This window comes from Hordeum vulgare, chromosome 3H, assembly GCF_904849725.1.
Source record: "Hordeum vulgare subsp. vulgare chromosome 3H, MorexV3_pseudomolecules_assembly, whole genome shotgun sequence".
NCBI classification, from domain to species: Eukaryota; Viridiplantae; Streptophyta; class Magnoliopsida; order Poales; family Poaceae; genus Hordeum; species Hordeum vulgare.
In genome coordinates, this window is record NC_058520.1 from 559,486,424 (window position 1) to 559,511,067 (window position 24,644).

At 42.6% G+C, this 24,644-nt stretch overlaps 1 protein-coding gene across 2 annotated transcripts; it reads right to left on the reverse strand.

Moving 5' to 3' along the window:
- Nucleotides 1-17,013: 17,013 nt before the first annotated feature.
- LOC123445055 (protein SEMI-ROLLED LEAF 2) lies at nt 17,014-24,356 on the reverse strand. 2 transcript variants are annotated; one of them, XM_045121979.1, is made up of 20 exons: nt 24,282-24,356; nt 23,615-24,195; nt 23,429-23,503; nt 22,922-23,037; nt 22,728-22,842; nt 22,511-22,639; nt 21,844-21,891; nt 21,334-21,473; nt 21,059-21,255; nt 20,640-20,932; nt 20,399-20,548; nt 19,930-20,310; nt 19,684-19,833; nt 18,872-18,947; nt 18,545-18,672; nt 18,235-18,435; nt 18,003-18,140; nt 17,779-17,910; nt 17,484-17,675; nt 17,014-17,380 (listed from the first exon to the last, which is right to left on the reverse strand). In XM_045121979.1, exons 2-20 carry the CDS (start codon nt 23,747-23,749, stop codon nt 17,237-17,239), a joined length of 2,940 nt encoding a protein of 979 aa, XP_044977914.1. In that variant the 5' UTR covers nt 23,750-24,195; nt 24,282-24,356; the 3' UTR covers nt 17,014-17,236. The 2 variants fall into 2 exon arrangements, with proteins under 2 accessions (XP_044977914.1, XP_044977915.1); XM_045121980.1 differs by having other exon boundaries at nt 24,314-24,332.
- Nucleotides 24,357-24,644: the final 288 nt, after the last annotated feature.

Here is a 24,644-nt window from a genome sequence, read left to right on the forward strand (position 1 = left end):
GTAATTCCAAATTGGTTGACGAGTGGATACTCCCCTTTTCAAACTACCAAGTACATTCTTCATAAGATGTGACTTGACTCTCAGCTTGTTCGCAATCTTGGTTGCGCGACGCTCCAAGAGTTCTTCATTGGATAACTGGGGAACATCGACTTGATTTCCTTGCTTGCCCTTGCGTTTTGATCCTCCCTTGGCACGAGTAGCCTTCTTAGGCGTCGCAGAAGGAAATTGAGAGACAGCATCCTGATCAACTTGATCTTCGACTTGAGCAGGTTCACTAGTTTGTCCTTGTTCTTGTGGTTGCTCTTGATCTTGATCTTGTGCTTCTATTTGGTCTGGATCGTGTAGTTGCACTTGATCTTGATATTGAGCAGGTTTGGAACCTTGGGTAAGTGCTTGTACATCATGGGACACATCACCATCTTTGGGCAACTGATCTTGTTCTTGAGTTTGTTCAACTTGTTGAGGGTCTTCTGTTTGTTCATCGGAAGCGTGTGGGGCTTGTGAGGATGATGGCTCCACTTGAGTAGAGCATTGTCCTTCTCCTTCGGCCACAAGGGGTTCCTCAATGGGGAGTATTTGACCAATCCCCATTCTTCTTATGGCTTGGGGAGGAATTTCATCACCTACATTACAAAGACTACTTTGCTCCACTTGGGAGCCATTATTTTCATCAAACTCCACGTTACACGTCTCCTCAATGAGTCTGGTGGACTTGTTGAGGACACGGTAAGCATGAGAGTTTGTAGCATAACCAACAAAGATGCCCTCATGTGCTCTAGAATCAAATTTAGCTAAACGTGCACCTTTCTTGAGAATGAAACACTTACACCCGAATACCCGGAAGTACTTGAGATTGGGTTTGTTTCTGGTGAGAATCTCATATGGGGTCTTGTTGAAGCCTTTGCGGATATAGAGCCGATTGGACGCATGACATGCTGTGTTGATGGCTTCGGCCCAAAAGTTGTATGGAGGTTTGAATTCCGCCATCATTGTTCTTGCAGCGTCCATCAATGTTCGGTTCTTCCTTTCCGCCACAACATTTTGTTGAGGGGTATATGGTGCCGAATATTGATGTTTTATTCCCTCATCACCAGAAACTCATCCAAGGTGTAGTTCTTGAACTCGGTGTCGTTGTCACTTCTAATCATCAAAATCTTTGCTTCATGTTGACGTTGAGCTTCATTAGCAAAGTTGATAACAGTTTGTTGAGTCTCACTCTTCCTCTTGAAGAAATATACCCAAGTGTATCTTGAGTAATCATCAATAATCACTAAGCAGTACTTTATGCCCCCAAGACTATCAAATGATGGGGGACCGAAGAGATCCATATGAAGGAGCTCCAACGGTCTCTTAGTGTAAATGAGAGTCGTTGGACGATGAGCAGTTTCATGAATCTTTCCTTCAATGCAGGCACTGCAAGCACGATCTCTGGCAAAACTCACATTCGTTAGTCCATGAATATGGTCCCCTTTGAGGAGACTTTGCAAAGATCTCATATTGACATGAGCTAGTCGGCGATGCCAAAGCCAGCCCACATCAAGTTTAGCCATTAGACAAGCCGCAGTCTTAGTGGGTCGCTTTGAAAAGTTCACCACATAGAGACCATTTTCGACATATCCAACATAGGCTACTTTAAGAGTCTTACTCCACAAAAGGACCACAGTATCAAGATTAAAGAATGTGGAAAATCCCATAATTGCAAGTTGACGAAGTAAATTATAAGCAAGGGACTCAACAAGCATGACCTTCTCAATAGATAACTCTTGAGAGATGACCACCTTACCAAATCCCAATACCTTTTACGATGATGCATCGGCGAATTGGATATGGGTGGGCATAGATGGGGAAGGATGCACATCCACCACTAAGTCCTTGCTTCCGGTCATAAGATTTGTTGCTCCACTATCGAGCAACCATGACACCCCACCGGAAGCAAACTCCTGCAATAGATCAAGGCTTGGTTTTAGGTACCCATTTTTGAATGGGTCCTTTAATGTTAGAAACAAGGGTCTTAGGAACCCAAATAGCACATTCAATGAGCTCATAGTAAGAACCAACAAATCTGGCATAAACATGCCCATCAGCACAAGGCCCTTCTTGCCTTGGATGCATGACACAAGGCTCAAAAGGTCGTTCAGGCTCTTCTCGCCTTGGATGCATGACACAAGGCCCTTCTCAAGTTTATCCTTCAACTTGGCATTTTCCTCCACAAGATGTACATGCTCACAACAAGGGTTAGTTGTACAAGCATTATCAATTAAAACAAAAGGAGGACAAGTAGAGATTTCCTTGGTAAGATTTGCTTGGAGTTGATCATGAGACTCTTTCAGGGACAAATGACTACCTTTCAAGACCTTGTGGGCCTTGTCAAGTGTGTCAAACTCCATTTTGAGTCTGTCATGGTCAACCCCAAGAGCATCCTTTTCAGACTTAAGCATACGAGTAAGAACAGTATCATGATCAGTTTCTTTTGCAATTTAGCGCAGTCATCGTTGTATGACTCCTCAGGAGCCAAACGAAGAGTGCGCTCCTTTTCTAGTGCAATAGATAGTTCAGCAATCTCATCGTCATAGTCACGACTATGTGCTTGTATCTCGGAGATGGTCTGCTCATGAGACTCGATGAGGTCATTAGCCTCACCCAGTTGTTCCAAAAGGGCAACAAAGTGCCTTTTGGTTTCTCCTTTGATAGTACACAGAAATTTGTCAAGATCATGCTCATTAAGTTCCACAACATCACTGTCATCAACACAATTCAACAATGAGGGAGCACTAGTGATGTTGGTCTTAATGCTCGGTGTTACCTAATCGATACCTTTGGCCATGAGGCACTTGGCGATGTGATTATCGTTGGGGGCGTTGAAGAGAGACACATTCCTCGGAGAAGGGGTGGCGATAGCGACAGTCGCAGTTGCCACCATATCATCATCATCATCATCATCGTAGGGGTACTCTTCGAGCGCCACCATACCCTTTGGATGGGGTTTCTTGACAAAGTTCTTCTTGCTTGGGAATGACTTTGCTTTGTCTTTGCGAATGAGCTTGCCTTCGTTGTCTTCCCTCTTCTCATAGGGACATTCCGCCACGAAGTGGCTCACATTACCGCAGTTATAGAATGTCCTCACTCGTTGCTTGGGTTTGAACCCACTCGAGTTGTTCTTGGTGAAGTTGGGTCTTGAGTTCCTCTTGTTGCCCCAGAATTGCCTTGACGCAAGAGCCATGTGCTCGTGATAAGCATACTTAGTGTCTTCATGGCAGCTCTCCTCTTCCTCATCCTCTTCTTCTTCTTTAGAAGCAGCCTTTGCCTTTAAAGCAAGGTTAGGTGAAGCTTTCTTTGACCGAACTCGAGCAAGTGCATTGTCAGCGGTCTCGTTCATGATTGACATTGCAATGAATTCATCCAACACCTCACTGGAAGACAAGGAGTGGAAATCTGGTCGTTGGCGAATGACTGATGACATGGCTTTGTTGAAAGGCATGATGGCCTTGAGAAACTTGCGCTTGACCCATGTGTCATCCACATCCTTGCTCCCATGATCCTTGAGAGCAACAGCAATAGCAGTCACCCTTCGATAGAGATCACGAGGGTCCTCATCTTCCTTCATCACAAACTCATCGGCCTTATCAAGTACCACTTCATAGTTTGACCGTTGAATGCTTGAGCTTCCCTTGTACAGCACCATAATGTGCTCCCAACAGTCCTTAGCCAGAGTAAAGGGGCGCAAGTGAGGAAGATCTTCAGGAGGTACTTGGACTGTAGAATAAACAATGCGGGGTGATTATATTGATTGTTCGCTTCTTCTCTTGGAGTGAGGTTGCTTGGGTCATGAGGATAGTAGCCTTGCTCGATGATTCTCCATAAAATTTGTTGAGCTGTGATTCAAATGAGACTTAATAGAAAACACCCAGTTAGCAAAATCACCCTTAACAAGCTTAGGAGGAGGACCAACAGGGTTAAGACGCGGTGTGGGAACAGGTCCTCCATAAACCATGGGAGGTGGAACTGAGGCATAGGTTCCAGTACCATCCTTTTCGAGAGAAGAGGAAGGTCGCATACCTTTAGCCGCTTCCTTAGAGGAAGTGGCCTCCCAAACAAATAGGAAGGGATAGTTCTTTCATTGCATTGATAGAAGTTCTATCAAAAGATCTCTCTATTATTTAGAGAAAAGAGGGAGAGAATAGAAACTAATAACGATGGAGCAAGAAAACGGATGCGCTAACACGCAACAGCTTTCACGCTAGTTGCTCAATCCGTTGCTTGTTTGGTTCGAGGTTGAGCTCATCCGCCGCCCTACGTCAGTAGTCTTCCTAACTTCTATTCCCTTTTTTTTCTCTAAGGTAAGGTCCTTTAATCTGTGTTGGTGGGTTTAACCACCAACGTCGGTTTGGGTGAACTTTTAGTTCCCTCAATTAACTCTTTAAGCATGGTCTTGACTTTGTTCGTCAAGGACGTCTTGAGGGCGGCCATAGCCGTATTCAAGTCGTCCCTTGTGACCGAAGTCAAGTCCATGGCCTCAGGTTGCCCATGGGGAACTCCCTCTTTGCCTTCCATACTCTTCGGGTGGTGAAACCCTTAATAAAGAGACGTGGCTCTAATACCAATTGAAAGGATCGATATGGTTGACTAGAGGGGGGTGAATAGGCAACTACCAATTTTTAGCTTTTCTTAATAAATAAGGAGTTGCAATCATAAAGGTTCACTAAAATGACACTAGGTGAGCAACCTATATGATGCTACTTACAACGAGTAAAGAAGCACGTAATAGATACTCTACAACACTAACAAATACAAAGTAAAGGTAAGAGATAACCACAAGTGGAACCGATGAAGACGAGGATGTGTTACCGAAGTTCCTTCCCTTTGACAGGAAGTACGTCTCCGTTGGAGCGGTGTGGAGGCACAATGCTCCCCAATAAGCCACTAGGGCCACCGTATTCTCCTCACGCCCTCGCACAATGCAAGGTGCCGCGATTCCACTATAGGTGCCCTTGAAGGCGGCGACCGAACCTTTACAAACAAGGTTGGGGCAATCTTCACACAAAGCTTGGAGGCTCCCAACAAGACCACGGAGCTTCACCATAATGGAATGTGGCTCCGAGGTGACCTCAACCGTCTAGGGTGCTCAACCACCCAAGAGTAACAAGATCCGCAAGGGATTAGTAGGGGGAATCAAATATCCTTTGGTGGAAGTGTAGATCAAGGCCTTCTCAAGCAATCCCTAGAAAATCAACAAGGTTGATTGGCTAGGGAGAGAGATCGGGCTAAAATGAGCTTGTGGAGCAACAATGGAGCTTAGAGGGGTTAAAGGTAAGCTCTAGGAAGAAGAAGATGCCTTTATATAGTAGGGGGCAGATCCACCCGTTACCCACCTACCACATAAATGCACGAGCGGTACTACCGCTCCTGGAGCGGTACTACCGCTACCCAGAGAGGTACTACCGCTCAGCTTCTCACCAACCACGGTAGTACCGGGATACTACTGTGCCACCACCTCTGTGGAAAAGTATGCGAGAAAAAGCCCGTCGGCGCGGTAGTAAATTAATACTACCGCACTCAGGGCGGTAGTACCGCCCTTGGAGCGGTAGTAAAAAACTACTACCGTACTTCGGGCGGTAGTACCGCTCCTGGAGCGGTAGTAAAAGTTTACTACCGCACCTGGGGCGGTAGTAAAAATTTACTACCACACCTGGGGCGGTAGTAAAAATTTACTACCGCTCTGAGAGCGGTACTACCGTTGTGCCAGCGGTACTACCGCTGGTACAGCGGTACTACCGCTTACCCTTTTCGCATAGGCATAGAAAACACATATTGGTGCTCCATTGAAGCCAAAATATGGGTGGGTGAATGAAGTGTGCGTGTGTGTGAGGATTCCACCCAAACCTTTCCGATGCGGACCCCCTCTTAATAAGAATACTTTCCTATGACTCAAACTAGGAAGAGAAATGTAGAAGAAAATCCGTCTTCGAGAACCTCCGAGGGGTGTCGAGTCATCTTGTCCCTAGGAGAGAATATTCTGAAATGCTCAGGACACAAGAATAGTCCACACAACAATTGTCATCAATCACTAAAACCACTAAGGAGAAATATTCCCTAACAATCGGGTTGTCAAAACTCTCCTACACTACAAGAGGATCTCGCCGCGAGATCCAAGAATGAAAGGGGGAGAGGATGAGAAAGCAAGAGGTAAAACTTAATTGCTTCTTTGACAAACGAGTGAAACCAACAATCCTTGAAGGTTGCAAAGAGATGAGGAATGACAAGAGAAACAAGCAAGAATTCACGGAAAATTTCGGCAGTACTTCGGTAGGAAAATGGAACAAAAAATTTGATAAGACGGGATAATTAGACAAGATTCATAACAAACAACTAAATAGAACAAGGGAACACCATTATCTTGATAGAACAACATGATTGACCCAAAAGAGCAACATCACAATGCCTCCGGAACAAGAGAATAAAACTAGATCATTGGGATCAAAGAAAGAATAAGAGAATGAAAACTACTATCACAAGAATCTTGAACAACTCGTGAGAATGGATTGAAACCTTGTTGAACCACCATGAAGGACCTCCGTATACAAATGAATGATGCAAAGATATGAAGGTAGAAAAGAATAAGATTATGACCTTACCAAGATTTAGATGAAGCCTCACAAAGAGATACTACAAGAACTTGGAACTCTGGAAAAGAAAGATAAGCACTTGAGAAAAGAATTGATAACATGAGCCACTCTGGAAGAAGAATTCAGATTACTATGAACAAGAATAAGAATTATGTTATGCTTATCCTTCATCAAGTTTAATTGATGACAAGCAATGGATTTAACATACCACTTAATCTTCTTGAAATGATTGAGGAGAGATATGAGCACAAACTAGAAGAAATCTTGAAAGAGACACCGGTGAGAATTGAAATGAATGGGGCAACCATGAATGATTGGAGATACATGAGAAAGAAGAGATCATGAGCCACCTGAGAGAAAACTAGAACAAGGCACCGGATAATCGAGAGACGAACGAAGAGACAACAATTGAGAAGAATTGAGGACGAAAGCTGAAAGCTGAGAACGAAGAATCTTCTGAAATGATGTCCTTCGGAGGATCGAGAAATGAACACAACACAGAAATGCACCGGATCGCAAGAAAGGGATTACTCATGATTGGAACAATTAAGATGATGACACCAAGCTGAAATGATGAATCTCCAAGAGAATGAACCAAGATAGCGAGAAACACTCCTTCGGTCTTCCAAACTGAAAATGATGAGGAGAACACCACCAAGAATAATTGAGACACTCCGTAATAAGGACAAGGAAAAGTTGATCCAATGACAAAAATAAATTTGCAACGATCTTGAAGAAGGAATATGACTGACGAAATACATACTTACGTCATAGTTGAAAAGAATTAAAGATCTTCGGAAAGATTACAAGAGCTATATAAGATCCTGGGAAAAAACCTCTGGGTTATGGGCCAACTCGAAGAAACCACCATTGAAACAATTACTAACAAAGAAAGATACTGCACAGGTAGAAATGAAAACTTGATGAGGTTGAGCACCTCAAAATAATTAAAGAATTGAAAACAAGAAACTTCTGAGATAAGTTCAACACTCCGGATAGAATAGAGATAACTGAATAAACAAGATATGTTGATAAGAATCTCCAACATGGGAAATAATTTAAAGGGTGAAGGATAAGAGAAACACGGATAGCTTGAACTGAATTCACCGGAAAGGATAACAAGATTGAAACAGATGAGCATGAAGCTCCTGAGAATCTTCACAATGAATCACCGGATAGGACACGGAAGAAAAGATAGCGGAAGCTATAAAAATGAAATGCACTTGGATGAAATCCAATCACTGAAGAAAAGGGAGGGAGGGCGGGGAAAAACAAAGACAACTGGGACACATGAGATGAACTCCGGAAAGAAATGAGAGAATGATCTTGCAAAATTGGAGATGTTAGACTACACTTGGAGAGAAACACACCGGGTGGAAAAGAATTAACATGACGACTCTGGTCGACAAGAACTGATAAGACAACTGATTGAGAAAAAGAATTAGCGCTCACATAAAAATATGAGAACACAGATTAGGAAAGATCTGAAATCACCACTTGACATCGAAGCAACTTGAATTAACATATTCCAACAAAACAAAGGGTGAGGCTTATGAAACAAGCCAGAACAAACTCATGAGAGAGATTTCCGTTTGATATTTTCGTGGACAGGATCGCACGGGCTCGAACCTTACGGTAGCCATCAAGTGCAAGGCAGTGCACCCGACATACGAAGCGTCCCCGAGTCGTAGCAAGCTACAAGGACTCTTTAATACGCAACGAGAACCGCTGTAAGATGACCGTGAACAAACAAATCCACTAGATGTCGAACCCCAACCTAACATCATGCATTTTTTGGAAGATTGTCCTATAAGCAACTACTTGAATTCCCACCTAAGAATTCCCGAAATATCTGGTCATGCAATCTGGTACACGGATACAAAGGAGTAATATATCACTCAACTCCTATACTAACCCGTCCAGTGTATCACATCTATCAACACATAACCAGAATCTTGGACCTTCATCTACTACAGACCCTCGTGATCACAATGATACAACGTATGGCAGTACTCCTGAACAATCTGCACCAGTACTGGGGACATCGGGGTTATCTCGCCACTACTAATATTTAAGCAATTACAAACATCCTTCGTTCTAAGATACTAAGAAATATGAATGATAGCGATGTGCTCGAGAATCCCCTAGAGCTCAACTCCCCGGAAGAAATCAAGTCAGACAGGAGGCACCAAGACAGAACTCCGTGACATCGACATCATATAGATTCCAAAAATATCCGCGTGATCCTAAAAAAATTGAGTGAGAAGACGAGTAGAATAAATTATTACGTCAAGATTCCTCACCAGAGCATAGAAGAGGAGAAAAAGAATCCTACTCACCGATATATAACTAGACTCAAAGCAGTTTTTCACTAGACTCGACTCAGCCAAGTTCGATCAATCAAGGGGGCTCCTAGGTCGGTACTGCTCTGATACCAACTTGTCTCGCCCAAGATGCGATCCTATCCTCAATTTGGCACTAGGGCCTCGTCAGGGATAGAAGCGCATCTCGTCGTGTTGCAAGAATGGATATCGTTACAAGTACATGTACTGAAAAGAAGAGATATATATATAGAATTTGGCTTACACTCGCCACAAGCTACATCAGAGTCACAACAGTACAATATATTATCATCATGAAGAAGAGCAGGGTCCGACTACGGACGAAAACAAACGAGAAAAGAAGAACGACGTCCATCCTTGCTATCCCAGGCTGCTGGCCTGGAACCCATCCTAGATCGATGAAGGAGAAGAAGAAGAAGCAACTCCAAATGAACAATCAACGCGCTCATGTCAAGTAACCTTTACCTGTACCTGCAACTGGTGTTGTAGTAATCTGTGAGCCACAGGGGACTCAACAATCTCATTTCCAAAGGTATCAAGACTAGCAAAGCTTAATGGGTGAGGCATGGTTAAGTGGTGAGGTTGTAGCAGCGGCTAAGCATTTATTTGGTGGCTAACTTACGAGTACAAGAAATAAGAGGCGGAAGATCTACGCATAATGGACGTGAGCTATTGATGATCAAATGAATGATCCTGAACACCTACCTACCTCAGACATAACCCCACCGTGTCCTCGATCGGAGAAGGAACTCACGAAAGAGACAATCACGGTTCGCATAGAGTTGGCATATTTTAATTAAATTACTTCAAGTTATCTAGAACCAGTGTTAAACAAAGTCTCCACGTTGCCACATAACCACGGGCACGGCTTTCTAAAAGAGTTAACCCTGCAGAGGTGCTCCAACTAATCCATCACAAATTACCACAAGCCGCATAGAAATCCTCGATCACGAAGCTCGCGGTCTCGTCGGATTCCTTAGTGGAAAACCTCTCTGAGATTACCAAAGCATCACCGGAATCCCGATGCACAAGATATCTCGTCAAAGGTAAAACTAATCCAGCAAGGCCGCACGGCGTGTCGACGAACTCGATAGGAGCCCCGTATCTCGTTCTCGGGACACGACCGGATGGAACTAGCTACGGGTGCCAAACATCGAGTTTCCTCGCGGTGGCCCCGCAGGCAGGCCGTTTGGGACCAACACCATCAGCACTGGCCCCCCTGTATTATGTAGAATTACTCCTCGGGTAGCGCTAACTCCCTATGCATTTCAGTATTAACAGAATTATTATGTTGGGCAAATGTAGTACCAATGTTGGGCCTTGACAGACCAGCTTTAATCTAAAACGAATTATCAAGGGGGTCCCCATAACAAACCCGATCGTGTTAGGAGCGCTCAATTATGGAATATAACACCGGTAGCCGAAACTAAGGGCGGCAAAGGTGGAACAAAACACCAGGCTAGAAAGTCCGAGACTTCCACCTTTTACCAAGTATATAGGTGCATTAAATTAGATAGCATTTAATAGGGTGATATAACAAGGAACCCATGTTATCACATGGAAGCAACTGCACCTGCAACTAGCAACGCTAACACATGGTTAAGCAAGCGGTAACATAGCCAATCAGTGGTTTGCTAGGTTGTGAACAGGTTGAAGGTTTTCATGGCATTGTTGAGAGGCTGATATTGAACATGTGGTAGGCAACGAGACATAATCGATAGAAACGATGAAACTAGCATGATAATGATAGTAAAGGTATCTGGAGAAATGGTCATCTTGCCTGAGATCCCGATGAGGAGAAGAATGACTCCGTGAAGCAGACGAACCGACGTAGTCGAACGGGTCCTCACAATCCGACACGCTTGCGGAACTCTATTGAGATGATGCAAACCGGAAACAAAAATCAACACACGATATTCACCACACGATGCACAACACATATGTTGCATCAGCAGCTAAATACATGCAAGTCATGGCATGTCAATTCACACAATCAAACACTACAAATTAAGTGAAGTTCAGTATGCAACGAGTTGCATATTGACGAAACTCCACATACGAATTATTTAGTTCACTCTCGATTATTTAATCAACAATATTAAATATGATTAAACATGGCAATAGGTGAAGCGCAATTAAACTACCTATCTAGGCATTTTAAATGAGGTCAGAAACGACATATAGCATCTCCGAAACGACCTCATGTGTTAATTTACAATTCTGTCGAGATTTAAACTAACACATTTAGTTAGTTGTTAAACAGCAAAATAAATAGGTTCACGTGATTCTACGCGTTGTTACAAGCAATTTACACATAGAGAACATCTCCAACGGAGCTACGGTTCAAAAGTTACAAGCACCGCAAGATATGATGGCATGAATGCAAAATGTGTGCAATGATAGTCACGAGCATTTCAAAACATACAGCCAGAAAGAAAATATGAAATTACACGAGATTCTAAGCAAGTTTCATATAGGAAACGATCAAAACGGAGCAACGGATCAACAATTACGAGCAAAACAAGAAAACACTACAATCTACCAAAATCAGCCACATAGCATTTTCTACACCCCACAACTACGACCTACACAAATCCAATATGCACAACCAAGGCATGAGACGATAGAGGGCAAGAAGCACTACAACATACAACTAATAACACCTAGCATGGAAGCATGGATCACTAGGAAAAGAAGTCACAAAATGGCTTCTCACACACAGTTTCAGACTTAGTGAAAATAACAGTTTATGAAATTCCAGTTTTCGATCTGAAGCCATATTGACAGTAGTAAAAGCATAGACTACAGGACTCCAAATTGCATGAAAAATTCACAGCATGCTAGAGAAACCCAAAGTCTACAACTAACTCCATTGCACCAACCTCAAAAGAGCTACAAATCACAAGATAAACTCATGCAAAGACAGCAACAAAATATAACAGATTTCAGACTTAGAAATATTTCAGCAACTCCAAATCAGCACAACTTTTAATCAACTTGAGAACAAGCAAACCACACATAAACATGGATTTGTATTACAACTAAAAATACCAGGGGCTAGACTAAACATCAAAGAACAACTTCCTAGTTGACAACTTGATCATAGCACGCACGGAATAAATCCCACAAAATAGACAAGAGGGCAACATGGCAAAATATCGCGCGAACTAACTTGCTCAAAAGCTAAAACTAAATACACGGTTAAATCCTATGGATTTTTCTACCCCGAAAACATATAAAACATGTGGGGTTGCACAACAAAAATATTACCACACGTAAATGCGGGAATAAGTCCTAAACGCGAAATAATAATTAGCGACTAAACCCTACATGCAAATATACCAACGGCAAGTCTAAAATACATGCCAAAGGGGTTCTTAAAACATGAACATTTTATCTACGGCATTCGAGCAATCCGGACACGCACAAGAAATAACTACAGCCTATAAAGGGGTCCTATTTATAGGCAAAGGGGGGCTAGGTTTAGCGAAATTTCGACCCGGATACAACCGCGCGATCGGATTCGAATAATTATGAACGCGGAACGGACGAGTGGTTGTGTAGAGTATGTATCCGGAGACAAGAGGGAAAACGGGCGACCCGGCAACGCGAATTAAAATATTGAAAGACGAACGACGATAGACCGAATACGGTGCCGCTACGGTCGACCGTTCGGGTACCAGACGGACTCCGATTGCGACAAAACTTCACAGACGGCCTACCTATATTAAAATAAGACCGCACGTCAAACCTTAACCCAATCAGAGAAAGTTTTACGCACACTTTTAAAAACAGGAATTTGACGATGTCGCGGGCGCGTGCGTGTTTGGTCGGGCTTAGAACGAACAACGACAAGAACCGGCAACTAACAACGGATGCAAGTTTTAAAAACTGGCGGCAACGGAGTGTCGATGCAATGCTGATGGCGCGCATGATGCGATGATGATGCGACAAATAAAAATAACCACACGACGAAAACGGATAAAAGGAAAATCTTCTGGAACGTCGGCATCGGGCTGTCACATCTCCTCTATGTTTTTGCCACTCCAACCAACCGACGGATCCGAGCCAGCCCACGCCGCCATCGAAGATCGGAAGCTCCAGCATCCTCGCACAGATACAAGGAGACCCTCCCACACCGTTGGACACCTTGTGGTCACCTTCGCGACGGCACGAAGGGTAGGAAATATCGATCCCACACCGTCGATTAGATCGCCACGGGAGGCATCAAACCCTAAACTAGAGGGTAGGTATATTGCGGCACGGACTCCTGCGCCGCATAGGACGGGCGCCCCCACTAGACCGTCCCAGTTTTGTTTCTTTTTTCTGTTGGGTTTTTCCTTTTCTTTTCATTTCCTTGTTTGGTTCTTTCTCTTTCCTTTTCCCTTTTCTTTTTGTATTTGAAGCAAACAACATTTTTCGAATTTGAAGAACAATTTTTAAAAATCGTGAACAAATTTGAAAGCGCAGACAATTTTTTAAAGCACGAACATTTTTTGAATCTTGAGAATAAAATTTTGAAAAGGAGAACAATTTTGGAAAACCCCCAAAAAAATTGAAAGCGCGAAAAAAACGAACATTTTCTAAATTTTGAGAACAAATTTTGAAACCGAGAAAAAATTTCAAAAATCGTGACCAAATTTGGAAGCGTGAAAAAAAATAAAGCACAAACATATTTTGAATCTTGAGAACAAAATTTTGAAACATAGAACAATTTTGAAAAAACTCGAACAAATTTGGAAGCGCGAACAAATTTTTAGAGCAAGAACATTTTTTGAATTTTGAGAACAAATTTTGAAACCGAGAACAATTTGGAAAAATCCTAAAAAATTGGAAGTGCGGACAATTTTTTAAAACATGCACATTTTTTGAATTTTGAGAACAAAATTTTGAAACAGAGAACAATTTTGAAAAAACCCAGAACAAATTTGGAAGATTTTTTGAATCTCGAGAACAAACTTTGAAACTGAGAACAATTTTAAAAAATCCTGAACAAATTTGGAAGCGTGAACAATTTTTTAAAGCACGAACATTTTTTAGTCTTGGTAACAAAATTTTGAAACGGAGAACAATTTTGATAAAATCCAAACAAATTTGGAAGCGTGGAAAAAAATTAAAGCATGAACATTTTTTGAATCTTGAGAACAAATTTTGAAGCCGAGAACATATTTGAATCTTTAGAACAAATTTTGAAACCGAGAACAATTTTTGGAAAATACAGAAAAAAAATCGAGAACATTTTCTGAAAATCCAAAAATATTTTTTGAAAATCCAGAAGATTTTTTGAAATAGAAAATGAAAAAAAAAGAAACAAAAAATAAAAAAGAAAAAGAAATGGTTCAGGGAACCTTCTGGAAGTTTTCCAAAACCGGGGCGCTGCACCCGCGCTAAATGGGCCAGGCCATTTGAAATTGATGCCCCTCCCGCTCTATGCGAAGCCCATACATCTCTTCACACACAGCGGCGAATAGGGTTTTCTCTGTGTTGCGTCTCCTCTGCAGCAGGCGTTGGGCCCCTCGCCTAGGGGATACCTGGGGGGGGTCCCTAGAGTTTGGGGCCCAGGGCGGCCGCCCCTTCCGCCCCTCCTTTAGGGTCGGCCTTGTCCGTGTTTGTATGGATATACAACCTCTCCCCCTGAAAGCGCATGAAGGCAAAATACATACACATGACTATGCTTATTCATGGGCCAAAACAACCGGGAAACGATATTCATTTGTATCTCGGGTTACTCAAAGAGGAGCTAGACACATTATGGACAACGCCGACCAAGACATGGGACACCAACACAAGAGAGTATTTTGACATGAGAGTCGTGTTGATCACGACGGTGCACAACCATCTCGGTTATGGATATGTTGTGGGGCAGGTGTGCCATGGATATTGCAGATGCACCAAGTGCATGGATGATACAACGTCTCAGCAGCTATCGAAAGATGGCGGGTCTTCAAAAATTGTGTACATGGGGCAGCGAAGTTGGCTCAAGAAGGATGACCCGTGGAGAAAGTGTAAAGATCTATTCAATGCTAAGGTCGAGCATCGAGGGCCTTTATGTAAGCATAGCGGCATCGAAATTGATGAGTTGTTAAAGAACTGGGAACAGTGCCCCTCGTCAGGAAAGACGAATAAAAAGGCGTCGGAGCCGCTGCTGACGGTATGAAAAACGAGGTCTGTATTTTCGGACTTGGAGTACTGGCCCAAACTAGACACGCCCCATAGCCTTGATCAAATGCATATCACGAAGAATATCCTCGAGAGTTTGCTTGGAACATTGATGAACATGTTGGAGAAGCCCAAGGATGGGCCGAAGGCAAGAAAAGACATGGAATGGTTGGATATCAGGAAATGCCTCCACATGCCCTATAAAAATTCGTCAAAGGAGACGGAGACGGAAGATAGGGGCAAAAAAAGGGAGATGAGTACCCCCCCCCCCCCCCTTCTTGCTTCACCTTAGATCCAAAGGAGGTCGATCAATTCTTCAAGTGTCTTGCTGGAATGAAAGTTAGTTCCGGATACTGTGGGAAGATACCGCTCAATTTTTCATTTCATAGAGTTTTGTCTATAACTTTTGTCCTTTTGTACTGCCGAGAGAGGTTTTTATAGTTTATTGCATCAAGTATCAGTGATCACACCATGAAATCCATGTGTATGAGGGTCAGCGGGATGGGGGCCGGAGGAGGCGCCGCAGAGGACTGCTTCGGCCGGCTTACCGAGGGAGGAGGGATGGCGGGGCCTGGAACCCTAGCAGCGGCTGGAGGAACCCTTGAGCGAGAGGGGGTCGAGCGGTCGGTGGGTGTTTTTTGGCCGCGGTGGTTTGGGCTATCTGGGAAAAATATCCTATGTGACCAGGTCTCATAGACAAGCATGTGAAACCCTACTCGATGATTGACACGTGGCCTCTCCAATCTGAAAACATCTAATCCTACTTTCAACAGTTTTGAATCCCGATTACCTGTTCCTGATTGCAATCTTAGGCTTGCTTCATGGGCTCCAACAGGTTGCAGCTTACATTTGTGAATTTTCCTTTGTGCTATTGACAAAAAAGATCTTTTATTTTTGTTACCCTGTGAACTTACCAAATATTTGTTTGCTATTTTTGAATTCTTAGTTCTTCAAGTGTCAGAACCACATAGATAAATTATATCATTTCCCAATTGAAACCTAGGTGGCGGTGCTGCGCTCCTGTTAGTCCCGCCCAAGAAAAATATTTCGAGGTTTTCTAGTTACATTGTATTTCAGAATATTTACAATTGTCAAGTATCTTTAGAATTCGTACAAAATTGTAGCTTACTGGAATATTTTGCCTCGCTGTCAGTAATTCGCATCTGGGCCAACGCCCACGTATCTACACTCGATGAACACTTAAAAACTGATTTTTTTCAATAAAAAAATCTCACCGAAGATGGTCGAGTGCTCAAAGTGCATGCAAATTCTCATGGTGTTTGAACATTTGAGGAGCTCTAGGCAACAAAGACAATGTCAGACCTAAGCAATGTACTTTTTCAAAGTTTCTTTCACAACCAAGTTCTGTCCTTTTTGCCATGGCCTCCTTGAATGTACAAATAACATGATTCTTTGCGCAAGCCCATGTGCATCTGCATCATGCACCTCGGCACTGAATGGTTGCGCTCGCATCACGACCCCTTTTTTTCCGGTTTATGTACCAAATGTAAAAGAAAATGGTATATGTATGATGATAGAAGTAGTTGAGGTAATTCATATGTGCATATATATTAAGGCTAGGGAGGCAAATGTGGAGCTCTCTCCAAAAAAGTTCACAATGGAGGCAAGTTTGGATGATCTGGAGGGTATTTTCATCTTCAATGGTCCCAACCAAGGTCATTGCACTTTCAATAATAATTCAGGATTTTGGTAGTATCCACCACCCCTCCCTTTCCAAGACTATTCCTAGTCAGATAGTTGACTAATCATGGTGATGCAGATTAATCAGGTATCGACGAGAAGTACTGAAATCACACAAGCATAGATTTAAAAAATCAAAAAATATATGGCAACAATGTGGTAATATTCTCTTCTGGCCAGCGAAAACGTACAAAAACTCAGACACTACACTTTCCATTTATTCCGGGACTCTACAACGGTAACGGAAATTTGTACACTTTGTCGAAAATTTGTACACTCAAAGAATAGAAAACAGAAAAAAGAGAACAAAAAAACAGCAGAAAGAATTGACTTGGAAGACATGTAATTTGTAAACAGTTCTGTATACAGATTTGAAAACCAGATTATCAGGTTCCACGCCATTGCGCCGATCTACCGTCCAGCTGCCTTCAAGAACTTGTCATACGGGCTTGCAGGCGGTAACCTGAAGGAGCGGTCATCACTGGATGTTGAATCATTGCGCCGCATGTAGTCCTTTCTTGTCAAATGTGACTCAGGTTCAGATTGAGCAGATGACTGCAAAATGCAACGAGATGTCAGACAGAATATCGAAAATTTTAACATCATAAGAAACTGACAAGAGCTTAAGGTTAAGAACGTCTGATAGGAGGACACATGCCTCATTTGTTTCTGGTCCGTTTTCCCCGGTTGAGCTACGCGAATCGGTCCTCGAGTGCTTGAAGCTCATGAGAACAGACATCTTCTGCTGCTTTTCCATTACTAGGGATTCACATTGGCTCTTCATTTGGTCATATGACACAGGATTGGTGGAGACTGGAATGTTAGCAACTTGCCTTGCTGTCTCATGAACCTGAAAGCAAAGTAGTTCAAGTACAAACAGATGAGGAGACTGCCCATTTTATAAGAAAACGGAGGGGTTTTCAGGTGCCATTGTTTTAGAGCTTGATACGTACAGATTCCATCAGTTGATTCACATTTAGAACATCAGATGAAGCCATAGATCCTGATGTTTTCCTGTCAGACTGCGATCCACTATGTTCAAAGACGATGTCATCGTCATCATCCATCTCACAAGGAATAACATCCTGAAGGCAGAAGACATGTAGCCAAAAAGTTAGGAAATAACAGCACTACCTAATCATAATAACTCAGAATCAAGTAAACGATCAGTACGGACCTCATCAAAACAGTGATCGTCCTTTTCAGCGTACATTGAACAAGAGTGTGGCGTCTCCATGAATAGTGGAGCACCGAGAGGAAATGAATCATCTAGGGAGAACTCTTGAAGAAGCTGTTCTTCTATCCCATCAAACTTCTGCAATCCGTAAGATTACCAGTTATGCTCTTGATTCTGTACAGCTAGCTAAATCACAGAAATAGAGTGGTCAAGTAAATCTAAATCTACACACCTCTGGTAAATTTTCAAATTTTCTCTTGAAGTGAGATATCACAATGTCTTTTAACTGTGTATCATCCTTATTTACAGCTGAAAGAAAAACTTGTGCCTCACTTTCATCTTCCTCAGAACCGTAAAGCATTTCACTCTTAGAAGATTGTGCAGAAGTAACAGTGAGTCTGCAGTCATCAATCAGGCAAAGATGAGGGTCAACCTGCAAAATTAACAAAGCACATTATAGCTCATACTAATTATATAGAGCCTATGTGGGATTGAGGGTAGACCATCCAAATGAAATGTTCACATGGTGGATATCAACAGACCATTTCCTCTGGCACTGCGGCTTTGACAAGATGGATTATCTGAGGAATATCAGCAACTTTTGCTGAAAAGATAAGCATTGCTGATGCCATTGTAAATAAACACCTTCTCCGAGATGGTTGCGCAACATCTTCATTTACAGTGGAAAAAGAAAAATATGAGATCAAGCAATGAATTCAACTGTTATACTGAGATCAAGCCAGAATTCAACTGCCATACTGTCATAAATATGTTCCATACGAATATGGAGGACATTATCTTTTCTTTTTTAGTAGACAATAAAAAACTAACAACTCTTTGGTCTGGGAGGCAATGTTGCAGCAACTTACTATCTTGGTTCAGAGACAACCTCCTGAGAGAGAAAGCCAACTGGAAACATCGAACTAGTGCCACATGACTGGAGGTCTGTCATAAAACTTAACTGGTCACTTAAACAGTACATAACATGGCAGTATCTCTGGTTCAATATTCTGAGAATGTAAAATAAGTTTCATGCTTCCAACATCAATAAAATATACAAATGTTATACGTATCTTGTAGAAAAATTCAAATGGTGTGCAAAATTCTGGTTAAAATGACTCAATGGATTCTAACTTTGTGCCATGATCATTCCAGTGCCTTCAGAACAAATTCAAAATGGTGTGCAAAATATTGGTTAAACTGACTCAACCGATTCCAACTGTGTGATGCCATCACTCCAGCAGATTCAGAACAAAGCAACAGCCTTATAAATCGGATATCATTTCAAGGTAATCATAAGTAGCCTCGGACGGGCTGTAACCCTACTATCTATCTTGAGATATTGGTTTCAGATTCACATATTTTATGCCTCTACACTATGCAGCATTGTGCTCTCTGTGATGGATCAATCCATATTTACCTACTAATCCATTGGAATGTATGTTAGTTGTTATATGCATTAGGAATGAACTAATACAGACTACATTGACCATGTTTTAGATATGGCTGCACTGTACAATTGATATTATCAAGCTTTGAAATGAGGATCACAAAGCGCTAACTGATAACGGATCTAGAATGTGGTAATAGTCCACAGGGGGTATGAACAAATTCCTCTATTTGAGATATGGTCTTCTTGAACAGTGGGTAGCAAGAATATATTGTACAAAGCTCAACTTACTTTTGCTTTCGAACACAACAAAGCAACATTAAAAGTATGGCCCATTGTCTCAAAGTTTGAAGGTAAGTTATCTTCCAGGGATGCTTGACTCCAAATAGATGAAAGAAGAAGAACAAGTTGGCCATTGTTCAACTTCATTAACTTCAAGTTCTGCTCAGATGCAAGGAAAATAAGATGTTGTATCAGTTGGGTGGTCAAAAACTCTTAAGGTAAGAAGTAAAGTACTCAGCTAGCTGGACTTCATACTTCATCTTTAAATGTGGAAAGACGATCGTTGAAATATGGGCTCCCTGAAGACTGCCTTGTATTTGGTTCTGTATGTGCATATCCATTTTCAACACTTACCACAGCTTCTGGTTTCTCGTTTTCCTGCAAGGATTCCTTGATCCTGCTTTTAGACTGCAGTTCATCCATTATGGTCTCAGAAGAGAAAGCTGATAGTGCCAACAAAAGCACACTCCGTGACCCATTGGCCTTCATTGGGACAGGAAAACCTATGGCTGACCATGGGCATAACAGTGAAGGCGCGACAATGGTGGATAAAACACGGTGTGAGCCAATCCTTGTCTTATTGTCTGGGTGCATCATTGCTAAGAGAAGCTGGTGATACAAAGCTTCTGGAAATGCCTGAGACATGTACAAGGAAATGCCAATTAATATTGATGTCCTAATTCTAAATCATTTCTCCACAGTAGTGGGAATATCAAAAACATACTTTCTGGTTGTATGATGACTTGTACACATAAGCTGCTATTTGTGCTGTGCGGTAAACAGATGACACTGTTGTCCTGGCGATGTTGGGAGTGTACGAGAGATTCTCGAGCATTACGCTGACCATGTCAAGAATAGGACCAACATCCCCAACCTAATCAGCACAACGAAAAACTGTTCTTACAGATTTATACACTAAAGCAGGAAAGTAGGCATGCAATGAAGTGCTGAAAGATTACAATAACCTTCTCTGTCAATTGCACCAGACACTCCTCCAAGGCCACATAAAGTTCACTGTTCCACTTGTCAATATCAGCTTCAGCATTTGATGCTTCAACAGCACGGTACATACATTTTCTCAAGTGTTTCACTAAATCGCTGATTGCACTCGCTATTGTTACTGATGCATGCGACTTTGCCTGCTTTGCAAGATGAGAAGCAACTTTTACGATGCTGATTTGCTTGGTGGGCATCTTAGCAACACTTTTATGATCAATGTGCTTTATCGTAAAAGATAGCAGCAAATGGCCATTTTGCCCTGCAAGTATAAAACAAGATTTAACAGAGTATTGAATCTCTCTCAATGCTTCCAACTGAAAAGCAGCAGTGCAGCAATGGAAGGGAAAAACAAGCAAACAAATTACATGGGAGAAAATTGCTGCACCTGATTTGTCCATCAGTGTTTGCATTTCTTGTAGAACAGAAAGTGCAACCCCATTTTCAGGTGACCAATAGTTGTGGCTATCGAAAAGGCGAAACAGAGGATCAAGAATACGCCGCACTGTTGTTGCCTCCTTTGCGATATTGGCCATGTTACGCAAGCAAACCCTTGCCCAGTGTGCTGGATTCTCAGATGCAGCCCTGCTAACACATTAAATTATTAAAGAGATAAAAAAGGTGCATTGCTGTCTAAAAATGGTAATGAGCAGAAGATCTCACATTGTATCAGATGCCACTTTGGCATTATTTTGCCCAGATACTGCCAACGTTGTCAAATCATCATCATCTTGAAATCTGACTACCTCTTTTATTGACAGAGTTTGGTTAGCCTCATAACAGCTTATTATCACTGAGACAACCTGGGTTCAAGAATGAATTGGAATTTAATTAGATCCCCGGATTGAGATGCTGTTTGAGCTGAAACATCTATGCTAACATTTTGCTTCGTGAATGGTTGTTTCTGGTCCACTTTGAATTAAATTAGTGTACTTTTGCTGTATTAAGTACGGTAGACATGCTATTTAAGAATTCACTGAAGAACTTTGATTGCTTCATGAATGGTTGTTTCTGGTCCACTTTGAATACATGCTATTTCAGAACTTTGATTATACTTATATCTCTTTCCACTAATCGATGATCCTATTTCTACTAGATAAGAAATCCATACAGGAAAAAAAATACCAAAGAAAGTATCCAGCATGCATAATATTAAAAGCAACAAGGACTTACGTCATCAAGTTCCATTGAGATATGCGAGTGGTCACCCATGTATTCGACCTGATTACAGGTGGTCAAACAGTCAAAATGCAATAGAAAATATATTTTCTACAGTTAATCACTTCTACTCCTATGATATTACTTGCTGGGAAGAAACAGTAATGCAGAGAAAGTAAAGATTACAAGTGGTTGAACAGTCAGACTGTGATACAAAATATATTTTCCCAGCTTAATCACTTCTACTCCTGTGAAAGTACTTACTGGGAAGAACAGGTAATGCAGATAATATAACCATAAAACTTTTTTTTTATCTTCACATTTTGTTACAAAGTACAGTACTATAACAAAACATAGCATGGCAAGATATCAGCACGATGCACAAAAACTGTATTTGTTCCACCGAAAGTGAAAGATGGATATAGAGCCTATATAATAATGTCTCGTTATCTGTTGAAAGCCTTGAAAAGTTGAAAACATATAGTTGAGGTACAAAAGTTCATATTTATGAAGCACGTGAAATTGTATAATGGATGGAAATGGTAATTAGTTCATTTGTTCTACATGATTATTCCTGGTTTAACACAACTGTAAAATATAAGCCCTCAAATGACTGGCAAACATACAACAGCCTTGCCCTTCTCATCAGAGCAATTAAGCAATAGATTGTCATTTGTCTTACCATTGAAGCAAGAGCTTGGAGTGCAGCAGATCGAAGTCGGATCCCTTGGTCATCTTCCCTTAGTTCTTGAGCAATTTTGCATAGTTTTGGTATCATGCCTTCTAAACTAAACATATGTGTGCTGTCAACCTATATAAACATTCAATTTAAAAATAAGCAGATTGCAAGTACCTAGAAGATAAATTAAATCTAAGTTGGTATGTGTTACGCTAATAACCTGGCCATCAAGAAAGTCAACAAGCAATAGACAACCCAGGATCTGCAAATCATCACTTGATTTCTGATCTAGAAGAGTGCGGACAATACACAATGTGCTTGTGGCCAGCAATGGTCTGAACAAGAAATCAGTCTGTTAGCCAAGGTTAGTCACGAATGCATCAATGAAAAAACAACATCAACATTTGCACTTACGAATGCTCCTTGCATGAACGCAGAAGTTTCCTATATATGCAAGGAACAACTTTGGCCAGGGTAAAATTCTCATGTCTCAGTTCTTTATAGCATCTCTGCTCAAGATACTCTGTGATCTGCAGACACAGGAGTACACTTAAATCCGGTCTTACAAAGTTTGCTCATTCATAATTTTGCTTCTTCAAATCTTAACTATTAAATCCTGAACAGGCAATTAGCTAAGCATCATTCCGATGTGGTGCGAACTATGGAAGTAACAACGGATTTACCAAGAACTTGCAAGAACAATGGACATTGGCTCATTGCAGTAAAGACAATTGTAGAGTGGTAATCACTGGTGAGCACAGAAGTAACAAGAAGGTGACTACTTGGTCCAGTATAAGAATCTCTACGTTGCATTACTGAATTCAGTTTCTTCCCCTGGCCTGGCTCCAGTCTCAAGCAACTCCAGTAACAGGAATTGGACGATAATAAGAAAAACAGGGCGGATGCCGAATGTGTTGTTACCTTTGGTATGCGGGTTGGATTTCTCGAGACATAATCACAGAGTTTGCCGATCCTTCTGTCATTCGGTTCTCCATCCTAAGGCGGCATCCCAAGTTCAATTAGCAAACTCCCACACATTTGAATGCAGAACTATAGTACCATGATTAGAAAATTGGAATGCTACTGTATTAGGCAGGCTGGCCATACCGCGGGCAGCTGGTAGATCTCCGAGATGATCTTCTTGTAGCGCTTGACTGGCTGTCGTGACCTTGCCCGCAGCGAGGGGCAGAAGTAGCAGAGGCTGCTGCACGCGGGCAGCACCCGGCGCGACATCACCCCCATCCCTCTCCTCGTCCCTCAAAAGGCCTCCGAAGCTTTTCGACCGAAATGTGGTGATACAGCACAGACTGCAACTCCCCAACCGTCCGACCTCTTTGCTACGACGGCGATTCCAAGAACTGGACTCCCTTGGACTTCGATCAGACTGGGCCGAAGCAACGCGAATTGGTTGTAGCAGGGGAGCGCTAGAGTAGAGAAGCCCCCCTCGCCTTCCTCACGTTCCCGGAGCCAATTGGAAACTTTAGTTGAGATCAAGAAACGGCAAGAATTCCCCTCGCGTCAGAGTTGACTCTGACCAAATCTAATCCAGGCCGGTGCTGGGACTTTTAAAAGGCGGCGAATTCCCCGGGTCAAATCCGGCAAAGAACGCGGCGTTCCCCTCTGGCGAACTCCGAGCCGCGGCGCGACGGCGCCAAGAACAGCCGCCGACGCCCGGCCGAATCCAGCCCCTGCCAAAGATCAACTCTTTCTCCTCAGAACCAGCGTCCCACACAACTCAGATCGCAGCCGAACGCAAATGAGGCAAGGAGCGAACCCCGTAAGAGAACCGGCGACGGATCCACCCACCTGCGAGGGAGAGGCGGGGAGGGGCGAATCCGGTGGCCGGCGGGCGGCTGCGTGGCGTGCGGGCGGGCGGGTGGGTGGGGGCAGCTGGAGGCGACAACGGGGCAACGGTCGCCTCGTCGGCTCCTTGTCGTCTTCGCCGCTGCTGGGAGGAGGGGGAGGGGTTGGAGGAGGACTAGTAGTAGTAAAATGCGGGCAGCTGGAGGTGCGGCGGAACATTCATAGCGGCGGCACGGGCACGGCTCGGGAGAGGCAAGCGCGTTGCGGTTTCTCTGCTAGTAGTACCGTGCGTGCGTGCGAACGGGGGAATTCTTCGAGGGGCTTCTCGGCAAAA